Genomic DNA, 16,796 nt, shown 5'->3' on the forward strand with positions numbered 1-16,796 from the left:
TGAATTCCACTGAATTCTTTGCCCCTGAATGAAGCAGGGCTGCCAGATGGTCAAAACACTTGACGGCCAATTTTTTTTTCTCTTACGGCCAAAATTCGGCCAAATCACGTTGTAAGTTTGATGATTTCCTTTAGAAACGACTATATAGCCGGAAATAAATTCGTAAATTGTATGTTTAAAACACTGTTATCTATATGCTTATCAGTGGTTTCAAAACCGGTTATGTTGCTAAAACATTACGATTGCAGCATAATTCTTTGCCAACTCAGTCAAGATTAGTTTATGACGTAACAATTTTTCTGAGACATATTTATGACAACACAATCGTCCACAAATCTATTGATAACCTGAAACCAGCAATGCCTTTTGTGGATTTATATAGTACCAAGTGAAATTCGGCCAAATTCGGCCAAATATCTGCCTTACGGCCAAACGATTTTTTCGCGGCCAGGCCGATTTTCAAACGGCCAAATTTCTGGAATTTGGCCGTGAAAACGGCCAAATGGCAACCCTGGAATGAAGCATTTAAGTTCCCGCCAACAAGTCATGCGTGACGAGTGTTTTTTTTCGGAGCAATATGTAATGTTTCTATTGTCGTTGAGTTTTGATTAGTCATTTTCTTTCAGAGTTTGCACAAAATTCTCCGGTGTGCCAAGATTGTGCATTGGGTTGACAAAACTATTTCGAGTAGACCACAAAATAACTGCACAAACCATTTTTATGCGAAAAAGGCCACGCTGCACATTGAAAGTAAATATAAAGGCTTTGGTCATAACAATAATATAAATAGGTTAAAGTTAAAAAAAACAGATTGTACCAAATGTACGTAAAATGATTGAACTAAAACTCCAGTTTTCTGCTAAGAAAATACCAACACCCAGGCTCCATGGACTACTCGACAACCAGAATGCATGGAGGGACCGATGATAAAAGCGGTGTTTATACCAAAGGGAAGCTACTTGACAAAAAAAACGCCAGTTAACAAAAGTTTAAACCCGGGTAACTCCATTATCTCAAGAGGTAGCGGTGCTTATGTCGAGTGTTTCGTGGAGTTTCTCACATCAGCAATGCATATGTTGGTGTCAGCATGCTCTTGTTATTTACGAGTCAGCGTCTTGTTTTCGCGTCAGCATGTGAAATAATGTTTTACGATCTTGAACACGTTTTACTCGGGTACCAATCTGTTATATAAACCACACACTTTGTCGCATTAAAGAGGAGTTAGAGAGAACAAGACGCTCGAGGCAAAAGACTTGGTTGTAGACGCGCAAGACATGAATTGAAGTCCCTGCAAACTAATTATGTTTACATGAGTATTGACATGTAGCGAGTTAGAATGCTTAGGACACGATTGAAAAAGCGACACAAATTTGAACTTGAGATTTGTCCTCAGGTTGTGCAAATAAACAAGAGAAGTTACTAAAATACGAAACATGGCGTACGGAATTTACGCACTAACATTTCTGCTTGCCGTAACTTTGAGCAACGGGTGTCCTTCTGATATGCCAGAATCGTCTCGTGTCGATTGTCACCCTGAGCCATACGCCACGCAGAGTGCGTGCGAGGACAAAGGATGCATCTGGTGTTCATCAACAGACCCAAGCGTACCCTGGTGTTTTTATGGAGGTAATTGTGGCTAATGTTAATCTAAATCTTCAAAAAATAACTATGAAGCAAAGATGAAGCACCGTTTCCAATGCTGCCGGGGATGCATCGAACAGAAAGGAACATCCAAGTTGTATTTTTTTCTTAAATCCAGTTGAGGAAAAATCTAAATATGGTAGTTTGGCCGGCAAAGATTGTCCATAGTCACATCAAGTTGCATTATTGAGACCTTTTAGTCTCATCAAATGCTGCTCACTGAATTAAAATATGCACAAGAGTTTAACTGCAGGTTAGCATGCTTCAAATCCTATACATTTGTACAAATTTTGCTTCCCTTTGTCATGGAATCTAAAGGAGTGAACAATATCTTCGGTTAACAAAAAATGCGAGAAATTTTGTAAGTTAACGAAGTACATGGCCTACATAATTGCTATAGGGAGAAACACCACCTTCGCCAGTGTAGCAAAGTTGATGGTTGCATTCAGTCAATATTTCTGTTGCAGAACCACTTTGTCCCTCCACTATCCCAGAACCAAGTCGGGTAGATTGTCATGCCGAACCAAATGCTGTCGAGAGTGAATGTAATAACAGAGGATGTACCTGGTGTGAATCGAAAGATCCAGCCGTGCCTTGGTGTTTCTTTGACGGTAAAATCAAGTTGTCAAATTTGTGTTCAAAGCTATCACAAAACGTGCTGTTTAAAAGTACAGCAGCAGAGTTGCTTCCTCTACATAAGATATACACTTTATTGAAAGGGCATAACCTAAAAACACCAAAAAATACTCTTTTCAATTTTTTGAAAGCAATGCTTTTCATATGTTTTTAGAAAGTCGATGCACTTCCACCATCCCTGTGCAAAACAGAGTAGATTGCCACACTCAACCGGGAGCTACAAAAAGCGAATGTAGAGCAAGAGGTTGTGCGTGGTGCGTTTCATCTGATCCAGCAGTTCCCTGGTGTTTTGAGGATGGTAATTATGAAGTACAAAAAATATTTAATTACTTTTTCATATTATATTCCTGAGACTCCAAAGGGCAAACACAGATCCGCCGGTCACCGACCTGCACAGGATTATGATTCCTATAGTATTTTTTGACAGTTTCTCTCGTTACTTTTTTGTATGCACAATTAATGCAAGCGGTAGTTCACCCTATACCTACTATTTGTTGTTGTGCAGGAAGACTTTGCTCTTCAACAAAACCAACAGCGGAAAGAGTAGATTGTCATCCAGAGCCAGAAGCGACTGAAAGTGAATGCCATAACAGGGGTTGCATGTGGTGTGCGTCGTCAGACCCAAGCGTGCCCTGGTGTTTTTTCGAAGGTAATAGTTTTAAGCAACTACAAATAATAGGTTATATAACTGTCACCTGGTGCCATGGCTAGCAGATGTATTGCAAAAGGGTGTAGTTGGTTGGCCTCATTAGATTCTTACTGTGTCGTGGTGGTAAACGAAAAATTTGTTTTCCCAATTTCCAAGATAGTGTTTTGTGTAGAAAGGTACCTTTTGACATGAAATCGGCGACACTCTAAAACAAAAGTTATATTTTCACTAAACCTTGTGCATCGACCACCCAAAATAAAATTTTCAACGATTGTTTATGCAGGCAGCATTTGTCCATCAAACTCCTCTGAATCGGACAGGATAGATTGTCACCCTGAACCAGGGGCAAATAGAGCAGCTTGCGAGGACAGCGGGTGCATGTGGTGCGCATCAGAAGATCCAGCAGTTCCATGGTGTTTCTACGATGGTATTGCGTTCATATTTACATTAGTGTTGTGTAACACTGTATCTTATCTCTATAAATGTTTATTTTGAATGCACAATTTTTTCGTGACTACAACAATCGTGGTGTACTTTAAACAGTAGGTGTAAATATCGAAGAATATTAACAGAAATGTACCAGATTATAATGATATGATACCTTCATATTTTACAGAGAGTTTATGTGCTTCTGCTGTGGAAGAACCAAACAGAATTGATTGCCACCCTGATCCTGGGGCCACACCTGAAAAATGCGAAAACAGAGGATGCCGGTGGTGTGCCACGCCACTCTCGTCGGTGCCATGGTGTTTCATTGATGGTGAGTATCTTTTAATACTTTTAACTTTACCAAAAGGAAATCGCAATTGTTTTGGTATTTTTGTTCATAAAATTATCAATAACAATATTTGTTCAGTAGCGCTATTTTGTTGATAATTAGCCTTACGTCACTACAGAATTAACAAGGTTGTAACTAAACAGACGCCCTGTGTGACTCCAACGTGGCCGAATCGAACAGAGTAGATTGCCACCCTGACCCTGGAGCCACAAAAAACAACTGTGAAGAACAAGGATGTACTTGGTGTGCTTCAACCAATAGCACTGTTCCTTGGTGTTTCTACTGACCCTGGATTGACTTGAAAACAACTTAGTTGGTCTTAAACAAAACGTAACCCAACATTTACAGTTTTATAATGCATTTAAGTCATATCACCCTTGTGTGCACCAAAACAAGAAATTAATGCTGTACTACGTTTAATGTTTTGTTGGTATTTTTAATAATGTTTTACTAACGTTATCCCGTTTCTCCACTGTTTTCAATACATCACTATACGTAAAGTGGGCGCAAAAAGGACGCCAGGATTGTCTTTCTCTAATGCAGTTAGACGAACGTTTTGAAACCATCCAGTTCAAATGTTTGTTGTCTTAAAATCCCATTTCTTTTCCATACTTTGAGTGAAGTAGTGGTGACAATAAAGCTGAATATATTCTTGGCTCATCAAACATACACTGCACTTTCTCTGCCTAGAAACATGATTATTCATTGCATAATTCATTTAAAGATTATATCACAAACCCATTTTTAATCGCTGTTCTGTTAAAAGTTGTCCGAAGAAACAAGTCCAGCTGCTTTCACGACCTTAATAATGTATCTGCCCCTGAATTGAGCATTTAAGTTCCCGCCAACAAGTGATGCATGACGAGTTTATTTGGAACATTGTGTATTGTCTCTATTGTCCTATGATGTTTGACGTAAATGACACAAAACGCCAAAAATACAAACCAAAATGTACGCGTAAATATAATCGCTGGTTATTTATTTGAGATATCATATTCCGCCTTCGTACGAGCTTTGCAAAAAAAACGTTACTCTGTCAGTGTTATTTAAATTTATTGACGAGATTTCTCTTGTGCACAAAGATCGATGAAATAACATGAATTTACGAAATTATTCAAATACACGTTTCTGAGCTAATACTACAATAAAATTAGACACAGTGTAAAATTATGTAAAAAAACTTCGGAAAATGCAAAGATTAACATGAAGTAAGTTTATTGTAATAGACACAAACGGAAACCTTCATAATTATTTAACACTGTATATTCACTAATCTCGTTGTCCGAAAACTATTAAATTATAAAAAACGATAGCAGACTGGCTGTAAAAGAAACTACCAACACCAAGACACCACGTGTATGCAATTGACTTATGGCGTCACACCTGTAACTTCCATCATTGTTGAAGCAGAGTATGTCACCGCAGGGATAAGGTGTTTGGTTGCATTCGTTTATGTCTGTTTCAAGAGAAAATAATTGTGTTGTTTTTAGAATTAAAACCCTGAATTCAACATACAATGTGTCAGAAAAAAAACACATATTTTGACGTAGTACCTCCACACGTGGGCGGTAGGGAGGACCAAACGGCTGTTGGGCCAGCAGCAGTGCAGGTGCTTGTACCTGACCCGTTTAATGCAAAACCGTTTTGGCAGTTGAATGTAATTTGATCACCAACATTGTAAATATTCTTGTCCGGTGTCACGGATGCGAAAACGATTATGGGTTTTTCGCATATCGCTGTACAAAACTAAGATTTGTTATTTGTGAACTGTCGCATCTCACTTAAATGATAAACAGACAAAAATGTACCAAAATTATCATTAGTAAATTTATGAGTTTACCTTGACAAGTTGGTGGGTTAGGGCTCCAAGTTCCTGTATTTCCAGTTACTGTGCATGTACTTGTTGATGTTTCGTTCAGAGCGAACCCACTCTCACAAGTGAATGATATTTGAACACCAACATTGTAAATATTCTTGTTCGGTGTCACAGTTGCTGAAGGGACAATGGGTTTTTCGCATATCACTGTAGAAAACAAGGGTTTATTGTTTGTGAATGGTCGCATCTTTCTTAAGTGATAAACCGACAAAAATGTACCAAGATTATTGTTTGTTTATTTATGAGTTCACCTTGACAATTTGGTGGGTTAGGGCTCCAGGTTTCTGTATTTCCAGTTGCTGTGCAAGTACTTGTTGATGTCCCGTTTAGTGCGAACCCACTCTCACATGTAAATGATATTTGAACACCAACAGCATAAACGTTAAAGTCAGGTATTGCAGCACCAAACTGCACAGTTGGTTGGCCGCATGTTCTTACTACAAAAACGAACATTTGTTTAGTCAAAATTGTCCATTTTACCAAATAGAAATTTTGTCATACATACACACAAAATCAAACTACACTTACCATCTGGTTTTGCAAAGATCAATCCAGTCACTGCAAAGTTATAAAATAGTTGTATTTGACACAAGCCATCTAAGTGCTTGGTTTTATTGGATAGAACTTTCAACTGTTTGAAATTCGCGTTTCTTCGTATTTACGTTGTCGAAGCATGTAACGTGATTTTATCGCTCACCGTTTTCAATCCATGCGGATACTTCCGTCACTTTAACGAAAAAACTTGGGTCACTTCCACAGCTGATGCCACTAAAGCTCCTTACTCCATATTGATACCACGTATCATTGCCGACGTCACAGATTAAAGGACCTCCATCATCACCCTTTCCACGAAACAATAATGTATATGAAGCATGTTATCAGTGAATAAGTATCGTTATAAATTAGGTTATAAATTAGGTGTTCTTTAAATCAGTGTTTCCAATATTTTTTTGCAAGGGGATTCGAACAGTGCTAAAAGTATGTTTGCTATAAGTTGCTAGAATGGTGCCCTATTAACGGATTGGACAAGACTATGATTATCACAAAGTAATGCGTTATTACTCTGGTAACTGTAGGTAACACGCCCTGTAGTATCAAAGTACAATTCAGTTAACTTACTGAACACGTAGCTTTCAATAATGAGCCAGCACACATAATTGTGGAAGGCATTGTGTTGGAGGAACCAATAAACCTGCGGTATTCATAGTCACAGTAAGATCGACTCTTGACATTTAATTCAGCTTGCTGAAGATCATCACTGTTGCTACTATCTGAAATTACGATTTAATAAATGTGATTTCAGAGCCAGTATCTAAGATCGTTTGAAAGCTTACTATGCGTTCTCCCCCATCCTGCAAAGTGGCATTTTGTCTCACTTGGTACATCGTAGTTTGGCCCAGGTGGAAGGCAAATAGGCCTCACGACGTCGTTAAATGTAATGCTGGTCGTTAGCTTGAGTAAAGCCAAGTCATATCCTGTCAGCCGACCACTGAAAAAAAAACAAGTGTAGTCTGTTTGTGAATGACGTAAGACTCTTGTGGAAAGTCTTAGTTTTTTGTAACATGATAGCTTCGGTTACGGCTCATCGTACTTACGTCTAGTCCAGAAATTATTGGTTTTTATGTGAGAGTCGTAACCGTAGCTGTATGTTTTGTATGTATTCGTTTGTATGTATATTAAAATGCAGCAGTGCATTAGTTATTCATGGCGTAAATGCTTAAAGCTTGTGCTGTAGAACAGAGGTTCCCAAGCGGGGGTACTCATACCAGTAACGAGATCATATTCCAAGGGGCACGCAGATGCCTGGTCAGCTGTTCCTTTTTTTTAATCTACTATGTAGTATTTTTTTTATATTTGATTGTTTTCTGATTCAATGGGAAAAGGGAAGGGAATACATGATTTCATTCTTGAAAACATATCATAGTGGTCCGGCAAATGTTTAAATACAAAAATACTTTGTGACCCCAAATGCTTAGAAGATAAAACCTCACCTAAAATTGGGATGTTTGTGTTGACTTTCGACAGCAATTTTTTGGGTGGTTGATTTCACTGAACTGGTGCGAAGATAAGTTCCAACCAAAACAACGAGGCTAAGAAAAATTTCTTAAGACTATTCTGGTAAAATAGATAAACAGCTTGAATTTTCTTTACCTTCCAGATCCACCATTAAGTTGTTCTGCACTTGTGAGAATCCATCGATCAGACAAAATGCTTCCTCCCCCCAATGTAAAATATAGAAACGCTTGCTCCTTTATAACCAGAGCCATCCATGGCCATGAACCGTTAGGGGCTGTTGATCCCCCGTAAATTCTGGAATTCTAGTAAAATAACATGCAATCCGGCTGTATTACAACATTTAAGCCATATAAGGCACCTAAAAAAAATTTTCTTTGGCGAACAAAATTTAACATGCAGAAAAATAAACAATTTATTCTAACAAAATTAACTTACAATAGCAGGAGACTCTGATCTTTTTCCACAAGTTGAGAAGCTAACTGCAAAAGAATAATCGTTTATTGACAACATTTTGCTTACTCAGTCATTGAACTTGCTACTGGTGTTTAAAGCGGTGAAAATAGGTTGTAAAAATATCACAAGCACGTCTGATTACAACATTCCCTTTACAAATGAAATTTAGTTAAATATTTTGCGCAAATAAAACAGACCCTGCAAATATTCTTACCTTGACAATGAGGTGCATTGTTGTTCCATCCAATATCCGTGCATTGAGATTTGTTTTCCCCTGCATGTTGGTAACCAGCATTGCACAAATAGGAAACAGTTTCGTTGATGAAATATTCCGTTTTGTCCGGAATCACGGACCCATATTGTGGCACCACAGGCCTGGAACAATTATTTGCTGCACCTTCGTTGATAATCAACATTGCAAATACCAATAACTTATGAGTCATGATTTGCTTTAAAATGGTTGACGTAAAATCTAAGATTGACAAAAACTGTAAATCCTCGTACTCTTTTGTACCAACGCAATGATATATTTCTGGCATTTAGATGCTGTGTTGCACAACCAGAAAATAGGTTGTGTAATGTTTGCACATGGCGTTAAAATTTTATGACGATTAAATGGGCGAGTGGGGAGAAGATTTTTTATAGCTCAGTAGTTGGACATTTGGAACATCAAAGGTCTTACCGAAGTTAAACGTACAAATTAACGACAGCAAAAAACCTCTGAACGTTGGTTAAAATCTTAGCATCTAAAAACTGCTGTTTCTCTACTTCTTAAAAAGCCAATCCCCCCAAAATAATGACGACAAACAGGCCGTAACACAATTAACCCAACAAGTAATTGTGTTATTAAGATCCATTTCTCTTTTCGGTTGAATCAGCCTAAACGCAATGGTGCACATATTGACTCCAGGCAAACCGTTCCGTCTCATGTCGCTTTGTTCTGTTGGCGTTCAACGTCTCCATAACACACATAGACTGTTATAGAGTCCAAGTGTACCAAGCAAACATTTCCAAGGAAAATTTCCATTCGAATGACTAAGCAAAGCAAGATATTATCGTTGCGCAATGCGTAATGGGTAGTGGTTTCAGAATTTCGGCAATTTCATTACGTTGTGCTTGTTTTTTCGAAAAAGGCGCATTACACGCTTCGGTGGACACAGTTTGTGGCCCGTTAAACGAAGTCGCCACATGGTGATGTTCACGAAAGTTCTCAAATAAAACAAAATCCGCATGTACTGTGTTATCTTAATCCACGTGAGGCCTGTTTGGTGCGGTCCGCCTGCGCCCAATCCAAGCTAGTTAAACCTTATCCCAAAACAGACTTGCGATAAAACCTAGTGGTATGTTATTATCGCCGTTTGTTACCAAGCCTATCTTATGACACATCGCTTTTCGTGGATCCTGAATATGTTTCTTATGCAATCATGTTTGGGTGTTTCAAAAGAGAATCGTATACAATATTATTTTCCTTGTAAGTAAAGTAGTGGATATGTATATATATAGTATTAGCTAGAGCTGCGTTTCTATGTATCGAGTTGAGTCGATGAACACTCAATCTTATAATACAACGAGTTTACGTGCACGTAGCATTATTAATGTGAAGCTTGTTTTGTCACGTTTAACGCTAACGGTCTACGTGCATACCTGCACGAGCTCGCCGTCACGTCGTCACCAAACCACTTCAGGCCTAATGCAACAACAGCGCAATGGCCCTAGGTATATATATATATATCTCACCTTAAACGCAAAGCTTCGTGTCAAAAACTTGGTAGTCAAAAACGCTGAATAATGTGGGTGCTGACGCTGTGTTTTATAAGTTTGTTGTTTGTCTATTGGTGGAAGAAACCACATCAGAAGTTTCCCCCTGGTCCAAGAGGTTTGCCTGTAGTTGGGGTTGTGCCTTTCCTCTCGAAAAACCCAGCACTGAAAATCAAACAGTGGAGTCTTGATACGTACGGTGACGTCATGTCAGTTAGAATGGGTCTGGAAGATGTGGTTGTGCTGAATACATTCGAAGCAATTAACCAGGTACGTTGAATTTTGTCGTGTTAAGGTTGTGGGGAGAAACCTCAGTTAAGTATTGTTCGTCTGTTGAAATTTCACTCGTGGATCCGTTCACGTCTTGAAAGAATAATTTGTGATTTCATAATCAGGCGCCAATCCACCGTGTCGTAATATTTTTTACTATTTCTACTTTGCAAAGGCGTTTGTGAAGCAAAGCTCAACATTTTCCAACCGACCCTGGGTAGAGTTATTCAGTAGAGTTCATGGATCAAAAGGACTTGTGTCAATGAAATATGGAAAGGATTTCAAGTCGCAAAAGCATTTTGGATTAAAGTACTTAAGGGGGTAAAGTTTCCAATAGTGTAGAAATAACAAATAATTAAACTAGATGCAGGTCACGTGGTCACACTTTTAACACATTGGCTCGTATTTGACAGAAAAGGTTTGGGAAAAAAAGAGATGGAGGACATTATTAACCAGGAAGCAGATCGTTTCGTCGAGTTTCTTGAAACGTGTGAAGGGAAACTCTTGGACGCTAAAGTAAGTGAGTCAGGCGCCCATAATGTTCTGCCTTAAACCATAATTTTTAAAGATGAGTTTTCATATTTAGTGTGCGAAACTCTATGAATAAATTTGCCGGAGAAACTTGTTAGCTGTTTCTACCATTATTTTCCCTTCTTAACAACACACTATCTTAATAGGAGCAGTTTTATTGGTTGGTAAGCAACATTTTATCGTTGATCGTGATTGGTAGGAGATACGATTACGGGGATCCAATCTTTAAGTCACTGCTGGATAACATAAGATCATTGTAAGTGAACATATCCATTGTAGGTTTAATTGACTTCAATTTAACATCTTAACACAAAAAAAAGAAACATAATTTCGACGTGTTTGATTCCAAAATAGCTTGCGTGCAATCGTATTGTTTTAAGGTTTAACGACCCGCAAGACGGCAACAGATTGTCCACAATACTTCTGTACGAATTTCTGGTAAACGTTCCGCCTTTCAAAGAAACTGTCGAGAGGTTTGATTCCAAGACTCGATCGCTTTTAAGTGAGAAACGTATTTCACACCATTAACAGATAGAACTCTTAAAATATGCATAGGAAACTCCCGACAGTCTTATGGTAACAAAGCCTTGGTATCTGATTTTTATCTAAACAAGTGATACTGACGATTCCGAATTGTATGCGAAATACATATATCAGAAACAACAGCAAGACAAATAACTTAGGTTTTCTCTTACGTAACTCATAAACAATTTGCATTTACATATATATGACCCGTTTGGTCCATTTTTTAGGTCGCATGCAACAATATATCAAGGAGCACCAGGAGAAATTTGATCCGGAGAGAGTTGGAGACTTTATGGATGCCTACATTTACAAACAGAAGTTTGGAAGAATCGACCCTTCATTCACAGTAAGGGTGTTGTGACAAAACAACAATGACTCAAAATGCGTTCGGATTTAATTCAATTACGTGTAAATTGGAAAACGCATTAAATGTCGTCTATTATAATTATTCCAATAAGTCCAAGTTGCAACATGCGTAGGAACATGTCGTTTCATTCCATCAACTGTTTAAACCTACAATAATTCAAATGTAATTGAATAACAAGGTTTGTGTTTTAGGAAGAGCAACTCAAATTCTACTGCAAGGACATATTTCTGGCTGGGGCAGATACCACATGTGCCTTGTTATGTTGGCTATTTGTTTATTACCTAAACAACGCTGATTGCAGGAAAGCAATTAGCAGGGAAATACTTCATACTTTCGGTACGTGATGTTTTGTCAATAAACGTAATTTTTTCCGGCATAGCACAATTTGGGTCGACCTCTAATTAGACTTTGAAAGGAGGTTATTTGTTTTTGTTTAATGTCCTTGTATTTACTCCATATTGAAAGGGAGACAGAGCAACTTAAATGTTTCTCTTTTAAACTTTAGTACTTTGTGTCTTCAGGTACCAATGACAAGCCCACCATGGAAAGGAAGGGGGAGCTTCCGTTTACCTGTGCCTTCATACAGGAAGTGATGAGAGTCAAAACCATTTTGCCGATGGGAGCTCAACATGAAACCACGGAAACCTCCAAGCTAATGAAATACGTAATTCCAAAGGGGACCAAGGTAAGCGCAAGATCGTGAAGTTTGAGGAGATTATTGCAAAAGGCAAGCAACGCTCCACTTTTCCGAAAAATATGATTCCCTGTGACTCTGTGGTTTATTTAAGCAATAATCGTGCTTTGTCGTACATCGTGGTTTGGGGGATCTTTACTATGCCCTTGACTCTGCAAAATACAGCATTGCAAACGTTGTGTCTTGAACCACATGCTACAAGCTCTCTGCAACGTTATAGTTCATATTATAAACATTCCACACGTGTTTGTTTTAAGGTCATCGGTAACCTTGTAGGAGTTCACATGGATCCAACAACGTGGCCGAATCCCCATTTGTTCAATCCACGAAGGCACATCGACAAGAACGGGAATTTCGTTGCTTCCAATAAAGTGATGCCTTTTGGAGTAGGCTCCCGATACTGCATTGGTGAAAGCCTTGCAAGGGTGGAAATATTCGTCTTTTTCGTTCGCATTTTGCAAAAGTTTGAAGTTTTTTCAGCATACGATTATCCACCGTCAGTGGACGATGAAGTTCTCTCAGTTGTACTTGCACCTAAAACCTGTGAACTGTTGGTAAAAAGACGTTAAATTGAATTGAATGAAGTTTGTGAAAAGTGTAACGGGAAGGATATAAAAATGTGGCCATATTCCGGGGTGCAGTGTATTGTATACCGACATGCGCATGATAGATAAGTTACCTCGGCAAATACATGCATCATATTGTGACGCATTACCATGTGACTGAATAAAACAACTGTTAAGTCCACTTTTAACGTCTAGTGCCACTTGAAGAGCATGTTTGTGCAGAGTGTTTTTATACACAGCTTGCCTTACCTACAAGGCTGTGGACGTCTTGCGCACGTGATAATATAACATACAACACTTACCACACGGAACAATCAAAAACGTTGAAACTTCAATATCCGTGATATGATCACAAATCTTAGTCGTATGTGGCAATACGTAGCTACCAGACAATATGTAGAACAGTCCAACACAATAAATATTCCAAACCCATATTAAGTAATGACGAGCGTTACTCAACAGAGGCACTCCGCTGTCAACATTGGTAATACGTAGGAATTTTTGTAAAAGTTCGCGCTGTTGTGAACAGAGGTCTATGTGCCCACCTGGAAACGAACACCACAAGCTCTCCGTCAAGTTCCCATTTAAACCACTTCAAGCTGTTTGAACAGCAGCATAAAGCTCACTATAACACGCGTACCACTCACATGCATTCAAACATGATTGCTATGAGCTTGGAAAACACACGCTGAAAAATGTGGGTATTGACGCTGTGTTTTGTATGTTTGTTGTTTGTCTATTGGTGGAAGAAACCACATCAGAAGTTTCCCCCTGGTCCAAGAGGTTTGCCTGTAGTTGGGGTTGTGCCTTTCCTCTCGAAAAACCCAGCACTGAAAATCAAACAGTGGAGTCTTGATACGTACGGTGACGTCATGTCAGTTAGAATGGGTCTGGAAGATGTGGTTGTGCTGAATACTTTCGAAGCAATTAACCAGATACGTTGAGGGATGGTTTATCAAGGCTTTTGCCATCTAGTGATTGTACGTGCTGATTACATGTCAAAATATTACAAAGAAAGAACTCGTTCAGGATGGTGTTTGTATTACTTTTGTGTTAGATTAGCTTCGTATATGGATTCCAATATTTTTGCTTGTTTAAAAATGCCAATTGTCCACAAATCGATTTTGATTTAAAGTATTATTTGCTATTAAACGGTGCCACTGCTTTCGATTTTTTAATTCATCTATAGTAGCCAACATACTGAGGTACATGTGACCTATGGTCATTTATTACTCCTTTTTACAAAGGCGTTTGTAAAACAAAGCTCTGCATTTTCAAATCGACCATGGGTAGAGTTATTCAGTAGAGTTCACGGATTCAAAGGACCTGTGTTAATGAAATATGGAAAGGATTTCAAGTCACAAAAGCAATTTGGATTGAAGTACTTGAAAAGGTAATAATATTTCCACAGTTCATATTTTGAATTCCACCAATTGTGCAATGCTAATATCATGCAAGGGAGTAGCAAAGAAAATAGCAAGAAGTAATCGAAATATCTTGGTGTCAATCACAGCAATTTTGTACACATCCACGTGTATTTGATAGAAAGGGCGTTGGAAAAAAAGCGATGGAAGACATTATTAACACAGAAACTGACCGATTCGTCAAGTTTCTGAAGGCCAGTGAAGAAAAACCTGTTGACGCTAAGGTAAAAATTCAATTTCGAGACTCAGTAATTTGTAACCTTCACGTTGACACAACATTTCCCTTTAACAGGAGCAGTTTTTCTGGCTTGTGTGCAGCATTTTATCTCTGATCGTGATTGGAAGGAGATACGATTACGGGGATCCAATCTTTAAGTCACTGCTGGATAACATAAGATCATTGTAAGTGATTATATCCCCATTTCATAGATCTTTTTACCATTTTCCTTTCGCCAAAGTCAGCGAGGACATTTAAAAAACAAGTATTTGTTGGGTATTATATATTGTTGCTGAGGTGACTGACTTATTTGTTATTTAAAGGTTTAACGACCCGCGGGACGGCAACAGATTGTCCTCAATACTTCTCTTTGACTTTCTGGTGAACATTCCACCTTTTAATGAAACTTTCGAGAGGTTTAATTTCAAAACTAGATCGCTGCTAGGTGAGATATTGTAAATATACGTAACATTGCAAAAAAAGTTTTACACCGAACTAAGTTTGTCAGTTTAAAACAGAACTGATTTTAGATGATATATTTATAAACATATACCTTGTCAGGCTAGCAAAAGTACAATTCAAAACCCAAAAAAGTTTAGATTTCATTTATTTTTATCCTGTTTGACCTTATAGGTCGCATACGACAATTTATCAAGGAGCACCATGAAAAATTTAACCCGGAAAGATTGGGAGACTTCGTGGATGCATACATTTACAAACAGAAGTTTGGGAGACCTAATTCCTCATTCACAGTGAGATAAACAACCGTAATCTAGAAGACTATATTAAAAATAGCAAAAACTAACAAACTGTCGTTTAATTTTGGACCAAGTACAATAATTTTTTGGTGAAGTACAAATCGAAATAACTTGGAATAACATGTTGTTTTTGAGGATGAACAACACAAATTTTACTGCAAGGACATATTTCTGGCTGGGGCAGACACCACATGTGCCTTGTTATGTTGGCTATTTGTTTATTACCTTAACAACGCTGATTGCAGAAAAGCAATTAGAAGGGAAATACTCCAAACATTCGGTACGAGATGTTTTGTTGATAAACGCTTACCCACTACGGCCTCGTACAACTCACATGGAAATTAGACTTTAAAAGAACGTTTATATTGTTTTGGCTATCATACTGTTCATTTTACTCAGCAATCGTCTGAATTATATATAGTCTCCTTCCAAGCGGGAGAGAAAGGGGATCTTCCGCTTACACTTACTGCATAATTAAAAGAAAGAAAAATACAATTTGCATGTTTGGGGTTTAAATTTTAGCATTTCGTGTACACAGGTACCAATGAAAAGCCCACCATGGAAAGGAAGGTGGAGCTTCCGTTTACATGTGCCTTCATACAGGAAGTGATGAGAGTCAAAACCATTTTGCCGATGGGAGCTCAACATGAAACCACGGAAACCACCAAGCTGATGGAATACGTAATTCCAAAGGGGACTAAGGTACAGTATGAAATAAATTAAAAAAACAATACGTCGTGTTTCCTAAAAACAATACGTAGCTTGCCGACATCACATTAAAGGTTATTTGCACCTTTTTGTTGTAGTTCTACATTTTCTTTGTTTTTAGGTCATTGGTAACCTTGTAGGAGTTCACATGGATCCAACAACGTGGACGAATCCCCATTTGTTCAATCCACGATGGCACATCGACAAAAACGGGAACTTCGTTGCTTCCAATAAAGTGATGCCTTTTGGAGTAGGCTCCCGATACTGCATTGGTGAAAGTCTTGCAAGAATATAAGTATTCGTCTTTTTCGTTCGCATTTTGCAAAAGTTTGACGTTTCTCCTGCAAATGATTGTCCACCGTCAGTCGACGATGAAGTTTTTTCCATCGTGCTTGCACCAAAAACTTGTGAAATAATTTTAACAAGTCGTTGAATGGGAATTTGCCAACAATATACTCAAACAAATGAAACAGTAAGGTTTCACGTGTGTCTTGGTTAAAAGTGTTTAAATTAAAGTATAGTCGACTGCTTACTCCGGTTAACTGTGTTCAATCAGTCTGAATCAAATGCTGGGCATGAACCTGATGCCGCAATTTGTTCACATACGTCACATGACCAAAAAATGCGTTTGTTTGCGGAAACATAGTGACATTGACTTGCGGAAGCACAATAAAGGAAGTAAGCATTCTTCTCACTCTTAAACATTTTACTTTTATTTAAACACTTCAAAGTACGAATCTTCATTGAAAATTTTTCCCAGATTACAATACACCCCATAATGCACATGCCGTCTGCTAGAAAAATTATTTTTTGCTAGACTCTGTTTATGGAAGAGCTTCGGTTCGCCACAACAGATGTTTCAATGTAAAAAAAACGTTCCTAAGAAAAACATTTTGTTGAAACAGATGTCCGCTTGTCGGTGGTTTGTT

The 16,796-nt window shown here is 38.3% G+C and overlaps 2 protein-coding genes and 1 pseudogene across 2 annotated transcripts; all 3 read left to right on the forward strand.

Annotated features, from left to right (window-relative positions):
- Positions 1 to 1,433: 1,433 nt before the first annotated feature.
- LOC145908873 (uncharacterized) lies at positions 1,434 to 3,990 on the forward strand. The gene is made up of 7 exons (XM_082996197.1): positions 1,434 to 1,626; positions 2,109 to 2,252; positions 2,432 to 2,575; positions 2,783 to 2,926; positions 3,210 to 3,353; positions 3,543 to 3,686; positions 3,848 to 3,990. The coding sequence occupies exons 1-7, from the start codon at positions 1,434 to 1,436 to the stop codon at positions 3,988 to 3,990; spliced, it is 1,056 nt and encodes a 351-aa protein (XP_082852323.1).
- A 5,847-nt stretch (positions 3,991 to 9,837) lies between these two features.
- Positions 9,838 to 12,763, forward strand: LOC145908875 (vitamin D 25-hydroxylase-like). The gene is made up of 9 exons (XM_082996198.1): positions 9,838 to 10,077; positions 10,253 to 10,398; positions 10,491 to 10,593; positions 10,755 to 10,864; positions 10,989 to 11,110; positions 11,361 to 11,479; positions 11,692 to 11,836; positions 12,022 to 12,185; positions 12,452 to 12,763. Exons 1-9 carry the CDS (start codon positions 9,838 to 9,840, stop codon positions 12,761 to 12,763), a joined length of 1,461 nt encoding a protein of 486 aa, XP_082852324.1.
- Positions 12,764 to 13,455: 692 nt separating this feature from the next.
- Positions 13,456 to 16,732, forward strand: LOC145908876 (cytochrome P450 2U1-like; annotated as a pseudogene).
- Positions 16,733 to 16,796: the final 64 nt, after the last annotated feature.

The sequence above is a fragment of the Ascidia mentula genome, chromosome 7 (assembly GCF_947561715.1).
Source record: "Ascidia mentula chromosome 7, kaAscMent1.1, whole genome shotgun sequence".
Lineage (NCBI taxonomy): Eukaryota > Metazoa > Chordata > Ascidiacea > Phlebobranchia > Ascidiidae > Ascidia > Ascidia mentula.

Excerpts from the sequence above, each read along its gene's own strand:
- LOC145908873 (XM_082996197.1), top strand. The coding sequence starts at position 1,434 with ATGGCGTACGGAATTTACGCACTAACATTTCTGCTTGCCGTAACTTTG. Across the intron at positions 1,627-2,108 it reads ACCCTGGTGTTTTTATGGAG|AACCACTTTGTCCCTCCACT; the intron begins GTAATTGTGGCT and ends TTTCTGTTGCAG. Across the intron at positions 3,354-3,542 it reads TCCATGGTGTTTCTACGATG|AGAGTTTATGTGCTTCTGCT; the intron begins GTATTGCGTTCA and ends CATATTTTACAG.
- LOC145908875 (XM_082996198.1), top strand. The coding sequence starts at position 9,838 with ATGTGGGTGCTGACGCTGTGTTTTATAAGTTTGTTGTTTGTCTATTGG. Across the intron at positions 11,111-11,360 it reads CAAGACTCGATCGCTTTTAA|GTCGCATGCAACAATATATC; the intron begins GTGAGAAACGTA and ends TCCATTTTTTAG. Across the intron at positions 11,480-11,691 it reads GAATCGACCCTTCATTCACA|GAAGAGCAACTCAAATTCTA; the intron begins GTAAGGGTGTTG and ends TTTGTGTTTTAG.